Raw genomic sequence first — 16,884 nt, 5'->3', positions numbered from 1 at the left:
GAAATGAGTGCAATGGTGCGGTAGTTTGAACATTCTTTGGCATTGCCATTCTTTGGGATCGGAATGTAAACTGACCTTTTTCAATCCTGTGGCCACTGCTGAGTTTTCCAAATTTGCTGGCATATTGAGTGTAGCACTTTTACTGCATTGTCTTTTAAGATTTTGAATACCTTAGCTGGAATAGTGTCACTTTCACTAGCTTTGTTGTTGCTCAGACTTCCTAAGGCCCATTTGATTTCACATTCCAGGATGTCTGGCTCGAGGTCAGTGACCACCCCATCGTGGTTATCAGGGATGTTAAGCTCTTTCTTGTATAGTTCTTCTGTGTAATCTTGCCATCTCTTCTTGATCTCTTCTGCCTCTGTTAGGTCCCTGCCATTTCGGTCCATTATCATGCCCATTTTTGCATGAAACGTGCCCTTCGTATCTCCAATTTTCTTGAAGACATCTCTGGTCCTTCCTATTCTATTGTTTTCTTCTATTTCATCCCACTGTTCATTTAAGAAGGCATTCTTATCTCTTCTAGCTATTCTCTGGAATTCTGCATTCAGTTGGGTGTATCTTTCTCTTTCTGCCTTGCCTTTCGCTTCCCTTCCTTCCTCAGCTATTTGTAAAGCTTCCTCAGACAGCCATTTTGCTTTCTTGCATTTCTTTTTCTTTGGGATGGTTTTAGTTGCTACCTCTTGTACAATGTTGCGAACCTCCATCCATAGTTCTTCAGGCACTCTGTCTATCAGATCTAATTCCTTAAATCTATTTGTCACCTTTACTGTATATTCATCAGGAATATAATTTAGGTCATACCTGAGTGGCCTACTGCTTTTCCCTGCTTTCTTTAATTTAATCCTCAATTTTGCAACAAGAAGCTCATGATGTAAGCCATAGTCGACTCCTGGTCTAGTTTTTACTGACTGTATAGAGCTTCTCCATCTTTGGCTGCACAGCACATAGTCAATCTGATTTCTGTGTTGACCGTCTGGTGGTGTCCATGTGTAGAGTCGTCTCTTGGGTTGTTGGAAAAGAGTGTTTGCTGTGACCATTGTATTCTCTTGACAAAATTCTACCAGCCTGTGCCCTGCTTCATGTTGTACTCCAATGCAAAACTTGCCTGTTATTCCGGTTATATTTTGGCGTCCTACTTTAGCATTCCAATCCCCTGTGATGATAAGGACATCATTTTTTGGTGTTAATTCTAGAAGGTGTTGTAGGCCTTCATAGGACCAGTCAACTTCAGCCTCTTCAGCATCAGTGGCTGGGGTATAGACTTGGACTACTGTGATGCTGAATGATTTTCCTTGGATTCGAACTGAGATCATTCTGTCATTTTGGAGATTGTATCCCAGTACGGCTTTTCCTACTCTTTTATTGACCATGAAGGCTACTCCATTTCTTCTGAAGGATCATTGCCCACAGTAGTGTACCTGATGGTCATCTGAATTAAATTCACCCATTCCTGTCCATTTTACTTCACTGATTCCTGAGATGTCTATGTTCAGTCTTGTCATCTCTTGTTTCACCACATCCAGCTTGCCTTGATTCATGGATCTTACATTCCAGGTTCCTATGGGGTATAGATCTTTGCAGCATCAGACTCTTCTTTCACCACCAGATACATCTGCAATTGAGTGTCCTTTTGGCTTTGACCCAGTCGCTTCTTTCTTTCTGGCGCTACTAGTACTAGCCCTCCGCTCTTCCCCAGTAGCATATTGGACACCTTCCGACCTGAGGGGCTCATCTTCCAGCGTCATATCTTTTTGCCTTTTGGTACTGTCCATGGGGTTTTCATGGCAAGGATACTGGAGTGGGTTGCCATTTCCTTCTCCAGTGGATCACGTTTTGTCAGAGCTCTCTGCTATGACCTGTCTGTCTTGGGTGGCCCTGCACAGCATAGCTCATAGCTTCATTGAGCTATGCAAGCCCCTTCACCACGACAAGGCAGTGATCCATTTCTGCCATACAATGATACAATAAAATTATAGATTAAAATACTAAAGAACCCCAAAGAAATAATTATGAAGTCTAATAAATTATTCCCAGAATATTCCCATTGTCTTCCTTAGTCCACTGGCCAAATATCCTAGCCCAAGCCTGCCTCAAGCAGGCATTGAATGGGAAAAAGAAGGGAGTTCAATCCAAACACATCTAGAGAGAGGTGGATGTTGGGTCATCAGTAAGTTTGCAGATGTCAGAATCAAAGTATTTAGAGCAGCGACAGGGTAACATTTAAGTCAGGGCTGGGCAACTTGTGGTCCTCCACATGCTTTTTCCTACAGTGTCCATCTTGCCTCATGATTGGCTGCACTGGCTTGGGCTGATCGGGGGCTAGGCCCTCCAGAATTTTTGGCCTATGAGGTACCTACCCCTACTTTCACTGGATACAGCAATATACAGTGGAAATTTTTCCACAATCACTTTTCTGATTACAGTATTTCGGGATACCATTTGATTTTTCTAAATTGGAGCTGCACAACCTTTTTTGGACCTGAGAGCCGCATGTGGTGTTAAGCGAGGCACACGTGTGCATGCATGTGCATGCATGCACATGTGCGCACGCACACTTAAGTGCTGAGGAAAGGATTTGAATTAAACCTCTTATCCAAGATCTAGTGATCACTGGGAGTGGGTAGGGAGGTGTAAGCTCTCCATTCCCACAGTCACCCCTGGGATGACTGTCAGGCTGCTGTTACTGGCAGAAGACTATGATCTCAGAAGTAAGGGTGCTTGGGGAAGCTTTCACCCCTGACATTACCAAGCAAAGTTCACTGGGCCTACAGAAAATGGTGTCTCTGTTCCCCAAATGCAATCTAGCTGAGTGGGTGGCTCCCTGTTGGTTTCATGGGTTGTGCTGTGAGTCATACACCTCCTGAATTGAAGGCACAGGATTTTTCTAGGTTTTTTTTTTTTTTTGCCCAGTTCACAATTTTTGGAAACCCCACATCAGTTAGCAGCCAATGCATGCACCCCAACTCTGCACTTGTCAGGAGAGTATTTAAAAATCGGGGTGGGCAGCTGCCATGACCATAGAATCTCTTTCTGAATGTTTGCATAAGGCTTATTTTTGTCCAGTCATTTTGCTTTTGCTGAGTCATCCTGGAGACTTCCTATCCAAAGATCCTCCTGCTCAGCAGCAGTTTCCTGAAGTGTCACATCAGGTGGCTGCTGCTATGAGGAGGCTGCCTCTGGTGTTGAGTCAGTTTCTGACATGTGAGTGAGGGTGAGCCTCTGGCCGCAAACTGCTTCCTCAGCAAAGTAGGCTAGGAGTGAAAGAGTGACTCTGCATTTTTGAAAATGCTTATTAATGCAAGGGTCCGGTTAAATGTAAACCAGGCACTTATGTTTCCACTGCCCCTCTGTGGAAATGTATTTCTGCAAAACAGGAAGCTCCCATTTCTGTGTTTGGAAAGCACTCTGGAACTTCTATAAAATCTCCATAAAATCTGCAAAGGCTTTTTATTTAATTGTTAGTTTTGGGAGGGGGTGCTTTTGCAGTGTGCTTCTATGTAGGCAGGAGGTCTTGGGTGAGTGTAACAAAATGCATAGGTCACTGCACTTTGCCTCGTGTCGACACTGGGGTTCCTGACCTCTATAGAGTGGATCCCCAAAGAGCGAGCCTGGAGTCAGCGCATCTGTAGACAGCTAGATGGCATAGGTTTGACAGAAAGAAGCTAGAAGAGGGGAGGTTCACCTTCAGTTCATAGGAGGAGGCTCAACCTTTGGCACCTCCAGGTGGGGCTAGGCAAAAATCCTGCCAGATACCCTGGAGAGCTGCTGCCAGCCAGAGTCAGCAGTGCTGGGCTCCATAGGCCAAGGCCTGACTCAGTATAAAGCAGCTTTCTGTATTCTATGGATTACAGTAGCTGCCACCCTTGTGGTTGCTGCCCCACTTTTTCCATCAGGTCAAACTGCCTGTGGCTGCAGAGAGAAACAGTGCACTGCCAGAGAAGAAAACAATCTAAGATATTACAGTAGTTGAATGAAATCCTGAAAGATCCTTAGAATTAGTTACATATATAATATATCCTTGCATTCTAGTATGTAATAGAACTTATTGCTAATATTTTTTAAAATACTGTGCATAGAATTCAACAAAGGCACCTCTAATACCAATATATTTATCTATTTGACAATTATACCTAAAGACCACACATTCAAAAAATGAAAGTTTCATTAAATTTTTCATCCATGGCAGGGTTAGGGTTAGGGTTATTGCCAGTGGTCATTCATTCTTCCACTGCTCCACTAATAGTATTTTAGCTGTCAAAAGGGTGTGGAAAATCAATTTATGTTGATTTTGTTACAAGAGATAGGTAACTAATTAAGAAGTATGTGTGTGTCACTGAATATTAAAGAACTTTCCATTGCAAAATTTAGCTGAATCGTTAATCCCCCCAAAAGGAAGCTGGCATTGGGCATTGCCAAACATGAAGAAGAGAAGCATCAGCACTTCCAAACACTGGCCAATTTAATTAAGACCCTGACAAAGAGACATTATGGCATCTAGTATGCTGAAAACATCAATTTTTGCTGAATTAAGCTTAGCCTGAGTTCCTTGACCCTTTGTGAAATAGATAATAATGAAGCATGCCATTTACTGGCCGAGATGGGATGCTCCATTCTTGGATGAGTCCCTGTACGTCATTTTGATTCACCAGTCATAGATATTTATGTACATGAGTGAACTGCTTGGCCTCAAGTGATCCTTTCAATAACACAGTAAGATATTTCACACTAAAGCTGCCTTTGTTAAAGCAGGGGGTGGGCAGCTTGTCTCCCAGATGTATTGGTCTGCAGATCCCATGAAAGCCCACCACTGGCTGGTGGCAGGTGTCAGTCAAAACATTTACAGGGCCTCAAATTGCCCACCCTGGCTTTAAGTGTTGACCTAGATTTTTAAGCACAAACTAGTGTTTATGCTAAAGAGTTTGTTGGCACCTTAAAAGGGAATACATTTAGTATAATATAAGCTTCGGTGGCATAGGGTCCACTGTCTGATATGCAGTCTGTATACATGTTTGAGTTGCAAGGATACACGTGTATGTTTGGAACTGTACATAAACCTGCATCTCAGAATAATATTCAAGACCTCTAACGAAGTGGACTCCAGCCCATAAAAATGCATGCTAAGTTTCCTAGCTTTCTGATACCCCAAGGTTCTTTGTCTGCAGCAGTCTGGGACAGGCTACCCTCTTTGGAAATAGTTGTTTCCCGTGATAGGGCAGGCGAAGGCCCCTGGTTTCCCAGTTGAATATGGACTGGTTATGAGTTGGTAGGCCTGTGTCTGGTCTGTACTGCTTCAGAGTTCAGATAGGTGCTCATTTGAAGAAGTGCTCCCTCATAGCACAGAATTCTGCATAGCATGCAGAAAGCAAGCATCTCAGGGAGGAAGGTGCTAACCTGGTCTTGCCTTCTTGCTTTGCTAGATTCCCATGTACAAGGACTATCTTGTATGGAGGAGCAGTCCTTCATCTAGTGTGTGAAGTAGCACTTTCTAAGCACATGGCAGGACTCCAAGAGCCTATCCCAGCCTTCCCCAACCTAGTGCCCTCCGTAGGTTTTGGACTGCAGCTCCCAGAATCCTTGACTGTTACCCATGTTGGTTGGGGTTGATGGTGGCTGAAGTCCAAACCTTCTGGAGGAAACCCCTTGGGGAAGCCTGCTCTAAACCCCACCTAAGATTGCTGCTCACTCCTGGTGTTTGTGATCCTGCTTGGCCTTGACTCTCCTTTTGCTCCAACAGGTGTCCTGGCGATCTGGACCCTCATCACCCATGTGATGTACGTGCAGGATTACTGGAGGACATGGTTGAAAGGGCTGAGGTTCTTCCTCTGTGTTGGTGTTTTCTTCAGCGTACTCTCCATGGTGGGCTTCTGCATCTTCCTGGCCCTGGCCATCACGCAGCACCAGTGTAAGTTCACGATCTCTTGGTTTCTGCCCCGAGTCGGCTTGGGGCAGGCAGAAGCAGACTGCCCTGTCCTTGCTTAGCACGCACACACACCCCTTCCATCCTCGGCATGTTCAGTGGGCATTCCCTACCTGGTTTGGATCTCAGTTTAGCAACCCGGAGGTGGGATACCTGTGGCCCTCTCAATGTTGTTGGACTTCAGGGAGGAAGTCAAAGGTTGCATGTACCCCAGGACCTCAGATTGTGCACCCTTGCTATAAGCCGTTACCTCCAAGAAGTGTCTCCCCCGCCCCAGAGTAGATATTCTTAAAACTGGACACTTCCTAATTGGGCAGTAATATTATGTTTAGATCAGATTTTGAGGAAGAGAGTGGCCATAGCCTATGGATCTTTGGGAACAACCAACATGACAAGTCTTTGGGCTGTTAAGGTAGCAGATTCATAAAGGGAAGTGGCTGGTAATTATTAGCCAGAAAAGGGAATGAAAATGTTGTTGCTGGGAAAGAAACGAGCCTTGTTTAGCAGGATTGGGCCCCTTTAGAGGCCTATTTGGGCTCTTGTCAGAGCAGCAGAATGAGTCCAGTGCTCACCACTCTCCTTTTATCGTGACTTGCTGGTGAAAGTCTTGGGAGCATTTGGCTGGCTGCTGGAAAAGCCAGGGATGCGCAACTTGTAGGCATCCACATGTTTTGTCCTAGAGCTCCCATCCTCCCTGATGACCGGCTCTGCTGGCTGGGGCTGATGGAAGTTGTCAGCCAAAATACCTGGGTAGCCACACATTGCTCACCCCTGGTCCTTGAGTCCAGCCTTGGGTCCTTCACTAGTGTTGTACTGCAAGCCGTGTCAATCCCCGCCAGCAAGCCCAGTTCTCAGGCATCACGGGAGCCATGTTCTGACCTTATTTAGAGAGCTGTAGTCTGGCTTTCCAGCCTCACAGTTCCTGTGGATGGTTCATTCCATTGACTTTATTAACCCAGTGGTGACTTTTCTCCACCTCAGATCATGAGCAACAGAGGTAGTTGGGCTAGATATTCATGGTCTTTCAATGTGCTTCTCCCTTAGCCATCAAAGATCCCAAGAGCTATTACCTGTCCTGTGTCTGGAGCTTCATCTCCTTCAAGTGGGCCTTCCTCCTTGGCTTGTACTCCCATCGATACAAGAATGAGTTCGCAGACATCAGCATCCTCAGTGACTTCTAAGGCTCGGACTTGAATCTCAACCAGGGAAGGCCCTGAGGTTCCTGGCAGAGGGCTGCTGGACATCTGAGCAAAGCTCCAGAGCAAGGTGCTGGCAAAAAGGATGCCCACAAGAAGCTGGCAACTGGGAACTTCTCTGCCAGTTTCATTTGGGACTTTTCCCACTTACTTTTATCCAGTCGCTTGCCCTCTTGGCTGGTTCTGTTAGTCCCGTACACACGCTCATCTGTCACAAGGTGATCTTGTTGTCCTTGTTTTGAGGGATGATTGAGATGTACAACTCGAGCAAGGTTCTGGTTCTGTGTGTTCCCTCCTTCTTCCCATTCTTTTTTTCCCCTTTTTGGTAAGGCTGAGGGTTAAGATTGAAAAGGCTGAAGAAACTGGTCGATGTGAGCACACTATCTTCCATTACCTTTTTCCTTTCGTGAGATGGAGGTCATTTTGGTTTTGCTTACAGAGGGCTGGGCAAAAGCCTCAAAGCTCTGAAGCCATGGTTGGTTTGGACTCCTTTCATACAGATGTATTTTTCATAGAGCTAGATCTACATCCATTCGTAGAAATCTATTTTGAAGAATGCGCCCTCCCCTTCTTTCCATCCATCCTGCTCCCCAGGGGATGTCATAACAATTCGCAGTTTGAAGATGGTTGAAACTATTGCTGTTTGCACACAGCTTTGTTCTTTGTCCCGTATCTTCTCCTGGCCCTTCTAAGTGGGGAAGTTTAACGTGTGTGTGTGCGTGCATATATGGTTACAAAAGATTTAGGGAAAATCAAACAGCTGTTCTGAAAGTGTGTCTTTGGTGTTGAAGATCAAGCTAATGGAAGATCGAAACCTTTTGAGGCTTCTCAGTCACGCAAGGAACAAGTTGCTGCATTTACCTTCCTATCACAGGATCTGTGCTCTTGTCTAAAACTGTTCTGTCAAATCTAGGGAACTTGTGGCCCTCCAGGTATTCATTCTGCAGCTCCCAGCAGTCCTAGCCAGCTTAGCCATTGGTGACAGATGATGGGAATTGTACGCCGAAACATCTGGATGGCCACATGGGCCGACCCCTGCATTGCATTATAAAACAAAGATACATTTTGATCCTAATGTTCAGATTGCAGAAACCCATTCCTTTGTTGGAGAGGAAAGCTTAAGTGACGCATGTCTCAAGCATATGCTTGGACCAAAGTGCATATTCACGCACAGGGGTTCCTGCCTTTTATTAAACTACTGTTTAGGATGGCAATCTCATCAGATGGCACTGCATTTTCGTTGTAGCATTTTGCAATGTGCTTTGTGTAGACCCCTTAGTTGTCTTCAGGAGCGGAGGGTATGTGTAGTTTTTTTTAACTGTGTACATTTGTGTGTGCATGTGTTTATGGAAAATGTAGCCTTTGAAGGTTGAGCTTGGTTTGGGAGCAAAGCTGGAGAAATGAAATGGTGTTGGAAGCAGAGTGCTTGGAATCTTCCCTGCCTTGCCTGGGTCCAAATCTCTGTTTCTCCTCAGGCAAAAGAGAGAGCGAGAGAGAAGCACCATTGCAGCCTCACGCAGTGCTTGTTGGTGGCTGTGCAATTGACTTGTGTGGGGGGTGTTTCTGTAGCATTGTTCCTCCTCCCCATGTGCTCCCTTTCATTTGTCGTGCTGAGTCTGCATTCAGGTGTGCCGTTCCTCCCTTAATTCATGCAGAGCATCTGCTTTCCATCCTAGAGTAAGAGGGATCATTTTGCCTCCTTGGCCTGGAGCTTCAGTCCCACCCAGAGAAGAGCCCTTCGGTGCTGGGGCTAGTGTACATGCTACTGGAGTGTCTCAATATAACTTTCCCACCTTCACACTTTTTTCTAACAATATCCTTACAAACAATATCTGCCTCATCAACCCTGGCAGATCCTAGTGTTTGCCTGCAAGCAGCATCCTGAGAACCCCACGGCCCCTTCTAGGAGTTGGAAGCGGACAGCTTGCTGGCCTTGAACCCTCTGCAGCTCATGAAAGCCTGCGAAGCCACTGCCATGGTCTGAGGCCGGGGGATCAAGGAAGACAGGTGCAGCAGCATCTCCCTCCTTTCAGCCAAAGCCTGAGCTGATGAATGGCTTCTTGCACCTTGAATGACAGCATGTAAATAGACTGTTCATTGGCTGTGGCTGAGAGACCAAAAGACAGATCTGATTGGCTTGTGGCCTACTTAATGGAATGAGGGCATACAATCATGGAACAGATTCTCTAGAAATGGGTCCTTCATTGTGGTGAGCCACAAAAAAGCCACTGCTCGAGGATCAGCAGGGAAAGCTGGAATCAGCTGCACCACACCCTGTCACTCCTCGGATGGCACTCAGCAGGGCTCAGAAGAATCCTTTGTCTTGCACCCCACTCCTGTGCTGCTTTTAATCACTCATTTTAAATCCCTATTTAATTCCACCAGCAAAAAATGCAGCACCCTTGTGTTTTTGCTGTCTCTTCTCCATGTGCATTATGGAGGGTGTTAACGCACAAACAGCTCATGTAGGAGAAGGCTGATGATGTGCTACTTTTCTTATAAATAAATGTGGAAAATAGAAAGGAAAAGTCTGACTCTTTCTTGCAGAGGAAATCCAAGGACAGAGATCTTGAGGACAAATCCTGAGCACAGGCTGATGGTGGTTAGATCTCTTTGGTGGAGTGGTACTCACTGGGTTGATTGGTCTGAGTGTGTGGCCTCCTTCAGCGCCCCTTCAGTGAGGGGTCTTCAGGCATTGGAAGGAAGGAAGGAGCAAAGTGCTCCATTTAGTTTTGTGTATTCACTGTGGAGGGAAGAAGGGAAGCGGGGTTAGCTTGGCACCAACATACCTGGAGCCTTTGCACAGTTGAAGGCCAGTTTGCACAACTTCATTTGTGAAAGACTGTAAATCTGTTTTTCAGCATACACTGCTCTCATAAGGCAGCTTACAATATTACCAAACCCACACATCAGTAGAAGCAAATTATTTGTAAGCTCCAAATGCAGATTGGAATCAATGTGTCCTCAGGCAAAATATCCCTGATTAAAAAAAAAACATATTAAGAGTTTCAAAATCAAAACCTCAATCTAAAAAATAAGCAAAGAAATAAAATAGTTTTCTTACATGAAATTGAGTGAATCTCTTGGAATGAAATGATGTAGCTCTATATATTTTTTGTGCAGCAAAATGGGTATAATTTTAAACAGACTTCAGAAAGACAGTCCAGAGGGCCATGCATTGGTCCATTGATAAATTATGCCTAAAGACCACCATTTCACACATCCAAAACTTCAAGTCCTCCACCCACTGTGTTACTTCAGGCGGCCATTACTTCTTCCAATGTTGTAATAAGTCTTCCTGCCATAAGAAGAGTGTGGGGAATGCATTTACATCAACCACCTTTTACATTCCAGGAGATGGGTAGAAAGGTAGGAAGTTGTGTATCCATGATTATTAAGCTTTGTGATGAAAAATTCCTTATTACCTCCTCCCAAAAAATAGCAGCCATTGGGCCATGCCAAAACATAGGAGTAAGAGAAGAATTTGTGGTAGCACATCTCCAGCAATTGGAATAAACCCTCACTGAAAAGATGTGCTGGTGTCCAATATCCAAAACATCTGTTTTTGCTAAATTAAGCAGTACCTAGTATCTCTTACTCCTTCTGAAATAGATGCTAATGAAGCAATCCATTGCTCAAGTGAAATAGGATGCTTGAGTTCCTCATTTCAATCTTACTCAAGACCCCATGTATCATATTCGTTCACCATTAATGTATGTTTATAAACATGGATTGTGGGCCAGTATAGCTGCTCAGCTTTAATAAAAGGGGCTGGATTTAGGATCCAGAAGGTAGTATGGGGTGGGGGCAGGTTAACAAAGGAGACTGTAGCGCTGCAAAGCAGAGGCAGCAAACCTAAATCCTAGCAAATGTTTCAACTGCACGTTCTGTTGTTCAGCCTTAGCTTGCTAATTGCATTTCACCTGCCAAGGAGAAAATGGCAGAAAGTTATCATTGGGACCTATAAGCTGATTCAAAATAAAAATCAGCTGATCTGTCCATGCCTGTGAAATCAATGTTTTTATGCTGATTTTTAAATCTGGGTTTCCTCACAATTTTGTGCGAGGGAAAAGTCAAACTAATTGGCATGGAACTGTGTGCCATGCCTCCCAGTCATTTCTAATGTATGGGGGACCCAATGCAGGCCATTTGGGGAAGGGATTCCAGCATGCAGATTCCAAAACTGACCAGAGGAAAAGGTCCAGTTTGAGTAGAAAAGACCAAAATTTAGTACAAATCAACAGGTCTGACAACATAGCCTCCCACGTGTGTTCTAGTTGTTGGGTTCTGTACCCATAGCAGTGTCTGAATCACCTGCAAAGGAAGGCCCACAAAGAACCTGCTTATTTAGGTATGTGTTTCATTTTTATTCAGCTCAATAGCTGAAGCTCTCTGGGCAGTTAACAAAAGTTAGCATCCTATTTCTGCCACGGGCATTTTATTTTTTCCCACAATCTGAAGTGCACTAGTCAGAGATCTTCAAGTGGACATTTTTCTCTTGCCTAGACAGCGCTGTTGCAATCTGCCAGATCTAAGGGTGCATGTAATGCTGTTGCAATCCGCAGTTGCTGATTTGGGGTGGGGGGGCACTGATTCACCCCATGTCCTATGAAGGGTCACCCTTTGGCATGTTCCACATGTCCTGCCTTAAAGAGCATCATTGCCCATTTTTCAGAGCAGTCATCTGCCCCTCCCCTCCTTTTCTTTTTGTTAGTTTCCTCAGGGAACAGGCAAAGGCAAGCTGCTGCCTGCTCTCCATCCTCAGAAGTGGATCAAGAGTGGGGGAAGGAGCCTGTAGTTCACTCTCCCTTGTGGCAGTGGGTCTACTTGTGAGTAAGGGCCTCAGTGTGCTGCTTACAAAGAACCTCTGTGCTGCTATTCAGGTTTAAGAGCCACATGTGTGCAAAAGGTCACAGGAGGCATTTCCGTGTGTATTCCTGGCCTTCCTCTCATAATGACATTGAAATGGGCTAATGCACCTGTGACTTTTAATTTCTGTCTGGGCCTGTTGAGGGCTTTGACTGTGGGGAAACTCACCCTGGGGTCAGCTTCAGATAAATTCCAGTTTGCTATGAGAATAGCACAAGTGCAAACAGAGCAGGGAAGTAGTTTGTATGAGAATTTCATTTTTGCTCAAAAATTGTGCAAGCACGCCCTGTCTGAAGATCCAGATATGAGGATAAGCACACATCCTCTAAAAAAATTCATAAATGACTGAACATATGCTCACATTCATCCAACTCTTGATTCTCCATTTGATTTATACAGATTTCCCCTGTAGACTGAATCAGCCTTGCTTTAGCCTACAGAGGAAACTTACACAAATTTCTTGTTTGATTGCTGTTCAGTCTGTGAAAGTTTCCCATCTGTGTACTGCAAGCAGCAATTGAAATGGGATTCGGGCACTTCGGCATCTGCTGCCACCCTACAGTTACCACATTGTTTCTAACCATGTGAGCTAGAAACTTGAAAGGGCAGAATTTCATGGTCATGGCTTCTGTGCCCCAGCTTGCCCTGTGGAATCATGGTCCCCTGATACAGCACCAAACCCTGTGTGATTCAATGCATCTCTTGTCTCAACACACCACCTGTGATGTCCCACCAGAAAAGAGGCATTTACACATCTGCTGCTGGAAATCTTGAGACACAAGGGTGAGGTAAGTTTTCCTTCTCTCTTGGCAGGATGATACAAGTGACCAGAGTGGATTACTGTAAGGCACTCTAGGTGGGGCTGCCTTTGAAGACAGTCTGGAAACTTCAGCTGGTCCAGAACAGGGCAGTGTGGCTGATAATGGGGACCAGCTTATGAGATCAGTCCTCTGCCAGGTGCACTGCCTATCAGTTGAAGTCCAGGCCCAATCCAGAAGTGCTGGCATCAACATTTAAAGCTCTAAACATCTTGGAGCCAGATTACCTAGAACACCTTTCTCCATATGTGCCTGCCCAGGCCTTCAGATCTGCAATGGAGTTCTTTCTTAAGGGACTAATGCTAAAAAAAGTAAACGGGTCAATGGTTAGAAGCAGGGCCTTCTCTGTGGTAGCATCCTGCCTGTGGAACATGCTCCCCAAGGAGATTCATCTGGCATCATCCTTGAACTCCTTCCAGTGCCAACTTAAAGCTTTTTTATTTGCCTGATGTTATAATTAAAACCAAAGATTGGTTTTAATATTGTTTTTATTGATGTTTGAACTGCTATTGTGGCATAAGCTGTAACTGGGTTGCCAAGTCTCATGTATTCTGTTATTTCTTGCTTTTATTGGGGTTTAATGCTATTTATTTATTGTATACATAAGCCCGATGGGTTATCAGATGGTTTAGAAATACAATAAACATATAACCAGACTGTCATGTAGTTACACAAGCCTTCCGCATCTTGCTGGTCCCCCAGGACTGGGGGACTACCATTACCACCATCTCCTGGCTTAGGAAAATGGGAATGGTAGTCCAGCACATCTGGAGGCTGCCAGGTTGTGGAAGGCTGGCTTGGATATACAACAAAATTAAATTACTAGGCAAAAGCTGTTTGCATCCTCTTTGTGCTTCTGGAAGTTTGGATGGGTGTGTTTGTGTTAATTTTGCTCATGAAGTGTATACAGCTGGGAGACTCCGTGCTTCCCCATCATTAGAAGTGGAGGCTGCTGGCACCAAGGTCACTATAGGCTTTAGTCCAAACTATAAAGGAGCTGAACCCTAATCCCAAGATTAGGATTTCCTCCCAATGTTTTGGACTACAACTCCCATCCTGCCAGACCATGGGTCCTGCACATGGTAGCTAAGGGGAGTGAAGGTCTCATACATCTGGAGGGCACCAGGCTGGGGAAGGCTATCCTATTTCATTCAGTCATTTCAGTAACATGCGTAGCTTTCCAGGAGTTATGACCATTAATCTCTAAAATTATCTAGCCACATGCTGGTTTCAGAGGCAAAGTGGATCCCCCAGTCGACACTGACTGGCCATAGCTGTGCAAGATCACAAGTCCTTTCTTCAGCCCTGCCTGCCCAGATCGACCTTTGGGGGCCCTGCATGCCAAGTATGTGCCCTCCCTCTGAGTTCCAACACCTCCAGTTAGGGTTTGGATGGGAGACCCACAGGAAGGCAGGCCTGCTCTTCTGAGTATGTGCTTTCCTTACTTCTATGCAACAGTTGCTCTTTGTTATTGCACTATTTATTTATTCACCACACTGCATGCTGGCTGCCAATGTTCTCTGCAAAAGAGATACTATGACTTTTGCAGAGCAAAGATAATTGACACGTAAGAGTTCTTCTCAAGGGTTCTAAGCCAGCCATATGCAACCTGGTGCCATCCCAAAGGGCTGGAGTATGGCTCTCACCATCTTCAGCTTGGCAGTTCAGCACAACAGGTTGGAAGAGGCATTTCTAGACTCTCTTAAGGTGCAATTCTTGATATGATTAGACTGAAAGAAGTTTCACTGCTCCCAGCATCCCTCGGCCATGCAGAGGACTGTGCCCTTAATGTGTATTTTGGTCCTTCATCCACAAAGGTCTCCAAGTGCCACAAAAGAAGTCTGCAGTGAGCTTTAAACATCTGAAGGCTGTATTGGCACAAACTACTACACTGCAGCAAAATAGGGTTGCCTGCTGTAGGAAAATTAAGTGGTTCTAGCCAGCTCTTGACCTTTCCTTACAGAAGAAATTTCCTTAAGACAGAAATTAGGTGAAACATGCTATGATTGATTGATTGATTGATTTATGGCTTTTACAACCCATTCAATTTTCCACAGCTTTCAGAAGGCTGTACAAATTAAGGATCACCCTCTAATAACGTTGAACAAATGAAGGATTATCCTCTGTTCCTGCCAGCTGGACTGTTGCTCAAGAGACAGCAACAAGGGATGGATCAATCATGCCACAGAGCCAAAGTGCCAAGCTACCTGTGATTCCAAATGCATTGTGTGGCCTTGCAGATTCTTCTCTTTAAAACAATTGCCTGCAAACAAGAGCCACTGCGGGGTGCTGATCAGGATCACATTATGTGGACGGAAGAGCCCACCCCACCTTGCATGGTTCTACTTCTATCTTTTATCCTCTTAGAAGGAAGCCAGGATGGTTCATACGATCCTCCACCTCCTCTCCTCCATTTTATCCTCACAACATCCCTGAGAAGCAGGCACAGACTGGCCCAGAGCCACTAGGTGAGCTTCCTGGCCAAATACATACCAGAACCCAGATCTTCTGACTGCTGGCCGGCCAACCTTTTCCTTCCATGCCACCATCCTGGAGCTGCTCTCTGGCAGGGAAGGAAACAAATACCCACTGCTTGATTAGCAAGGACTGTTTGTGGGAGATCGTGAGCCAAAGATCACTGTGGATAGTGCACATGGGTCTAACACTGTTTGCCTGGCTTCTTGGGCTGCAATTATTGCCTCTCTCAAATGAACTCTTGCAGCCTAATTGGAACCAGGAACATGGGTCCCTGGAACGAACTGGGCAAATGGGAGAGAAAGAGGTCTGTATTTGCATTTGTTATCTTTTTGCTAAGGAAGAAAGTGTTAACAGTCTGCCAACAGCTTGAGTAGATATCCTGAATTCTGTTTGCTTGCTTGCTTCTCCCAAATTTTCCCACCCAGAGTGTGCTATCACACACACTCTCTCTCTCTCACACACACACATATTTGACTTCATGAAACCCCAGGATGTAGCCTGATAGTAATTGGCACAGCTCCCTTGCTTGAGCTGAGGGCCAAAATAGGCCAAATAGTGGAGATCCAAAATCAGTGTGACCTTACTTCTTATTTTAAAAAAAGAAAAAGAAAAAGCACTTGCTTTGCATCAGCATTTCCTTTAGCGTTTAGTGAGGCTGATCTGTAATATTGAGCCACGATCCATGTTTATAAATACTCTTTATAAAGAAAGAAAGAAACTGGGCAAGAGGAAGCGACTGTGCTCCTGTTCTGCTTGCGAGATCCTTTGTGAAGCTGGTGGGCCACCATGTGAACACAAGACCTTGCACCCTGGGTCTGGTCCAGCATGGCTCCTCTCACAGTCTTTGGGTCTCAAGCAGGAATGGAATTGGGATCTGGATGGTGCTATTTTGCCTGATGGGTTGCTGCTTTCATGTCTGCACCAGAAGTGTCACTGGACCTTAGGTTATGTGCTATTCAGCAAGAATGTTTGGGCTTATTAGCATGCCTTTTTAATAAGGCTCTGTTTAGGCCAGCTACCTGCTGGAGCTGCAGTGCTGCTTTGGTGCAGCACTCCACCAACTGCCTCTGCTTGGGAGGAGGTCATAAGCCAGATAAACTTTGTATTGGAATGTTTTTTGATGCACAAGTTCTCTTTAATTACTTACTTGTTGCTTGGAAGTAAGCACTAGATCAATACACATGGATTTTCCACACCCTTTTGACAATTAAAAGACTGATATTGCTACAGTGGGAAGATAAGCATCCACCTTCTATAATGCAATGGACTGAGGATCATATGGCACTTTGAACACTTTGAACAGGTAATATTTAGATATCACCTACAAATGGATAAATATATGGATAGTACTTTGAAGTTCGTTGAAGCATATGCATACATGTTTCTATTGACAGATGCATTTTCATATACATATATGACAAAAGCGGGCTATAAACCAAATAAATAAATACTCACCAACAGACACTTTATAGGTGCCTACTGAAAGTTGGGGGGGGGGTTTCCAATTTATATTAGAAAACTTTTTATTTTCTTTTTGATAATAATTAAAAGGGAGTGATTTGGATCAGGACCTAGGTTCTGGGGAGGAATAATTAGCAACAGG

The 16,884-nt window shown here is 44.8% G+C and overlaps 1 protein-coding gene across 2 annotated transcripts in view; it reads left to right on the top strand.

The window, feature by feature from the left end:
* The window catches only part of SLC48A1 (solute carrier family 48 member 1), a 24,150-nt gene extending 7,490 nt beyond the window's left edge, over positions 1-16,660 (top strand). The window contains exons 2-4 of one of the 2 annotated variants that reach the window (XR_006414854.1): positions 5,738-5,905; positions 6,965-10,028; positions 16,649-16,660. Coding sequence is in view for 1 of the 2 variants with exons in the window: in XM_044431460.1 (XP_044287395.1) it covers positions 5,738-5,905; positions 6,965-7,101 (305 nt within the window). In the remaining variant the exon portion in view is untranslated. Of the gene's footprint in view, positions 1-5,737; positions 5,906-6,964; positions 10,187-16,648 lie in introns of those variants that run through there. The other variant, XM_044431460.1, reaches the window with a different exon arrangement.
* Positions 16,661-16,884: the final 224 nt, after the last annotated feature.

The sequence above is a fragment of the Varanus komodoensis genome, unplaced genomic scaffold (assembly GCF_004798865.1).
Source record: "Varanus komodoensis strain SLA01 unplaced genomic scaffold, ASM479886v1 scaffold22, whole genome shotgun sequence".
NCBI lineage: Eukaryota > Metazoa > Chordata > Lepidosauria > Squamata > Varanidae > Varanus > Varanus komodoensis.
This window is presented reverse-complemented; position numbering and strand designations above follow the sequence as displayed.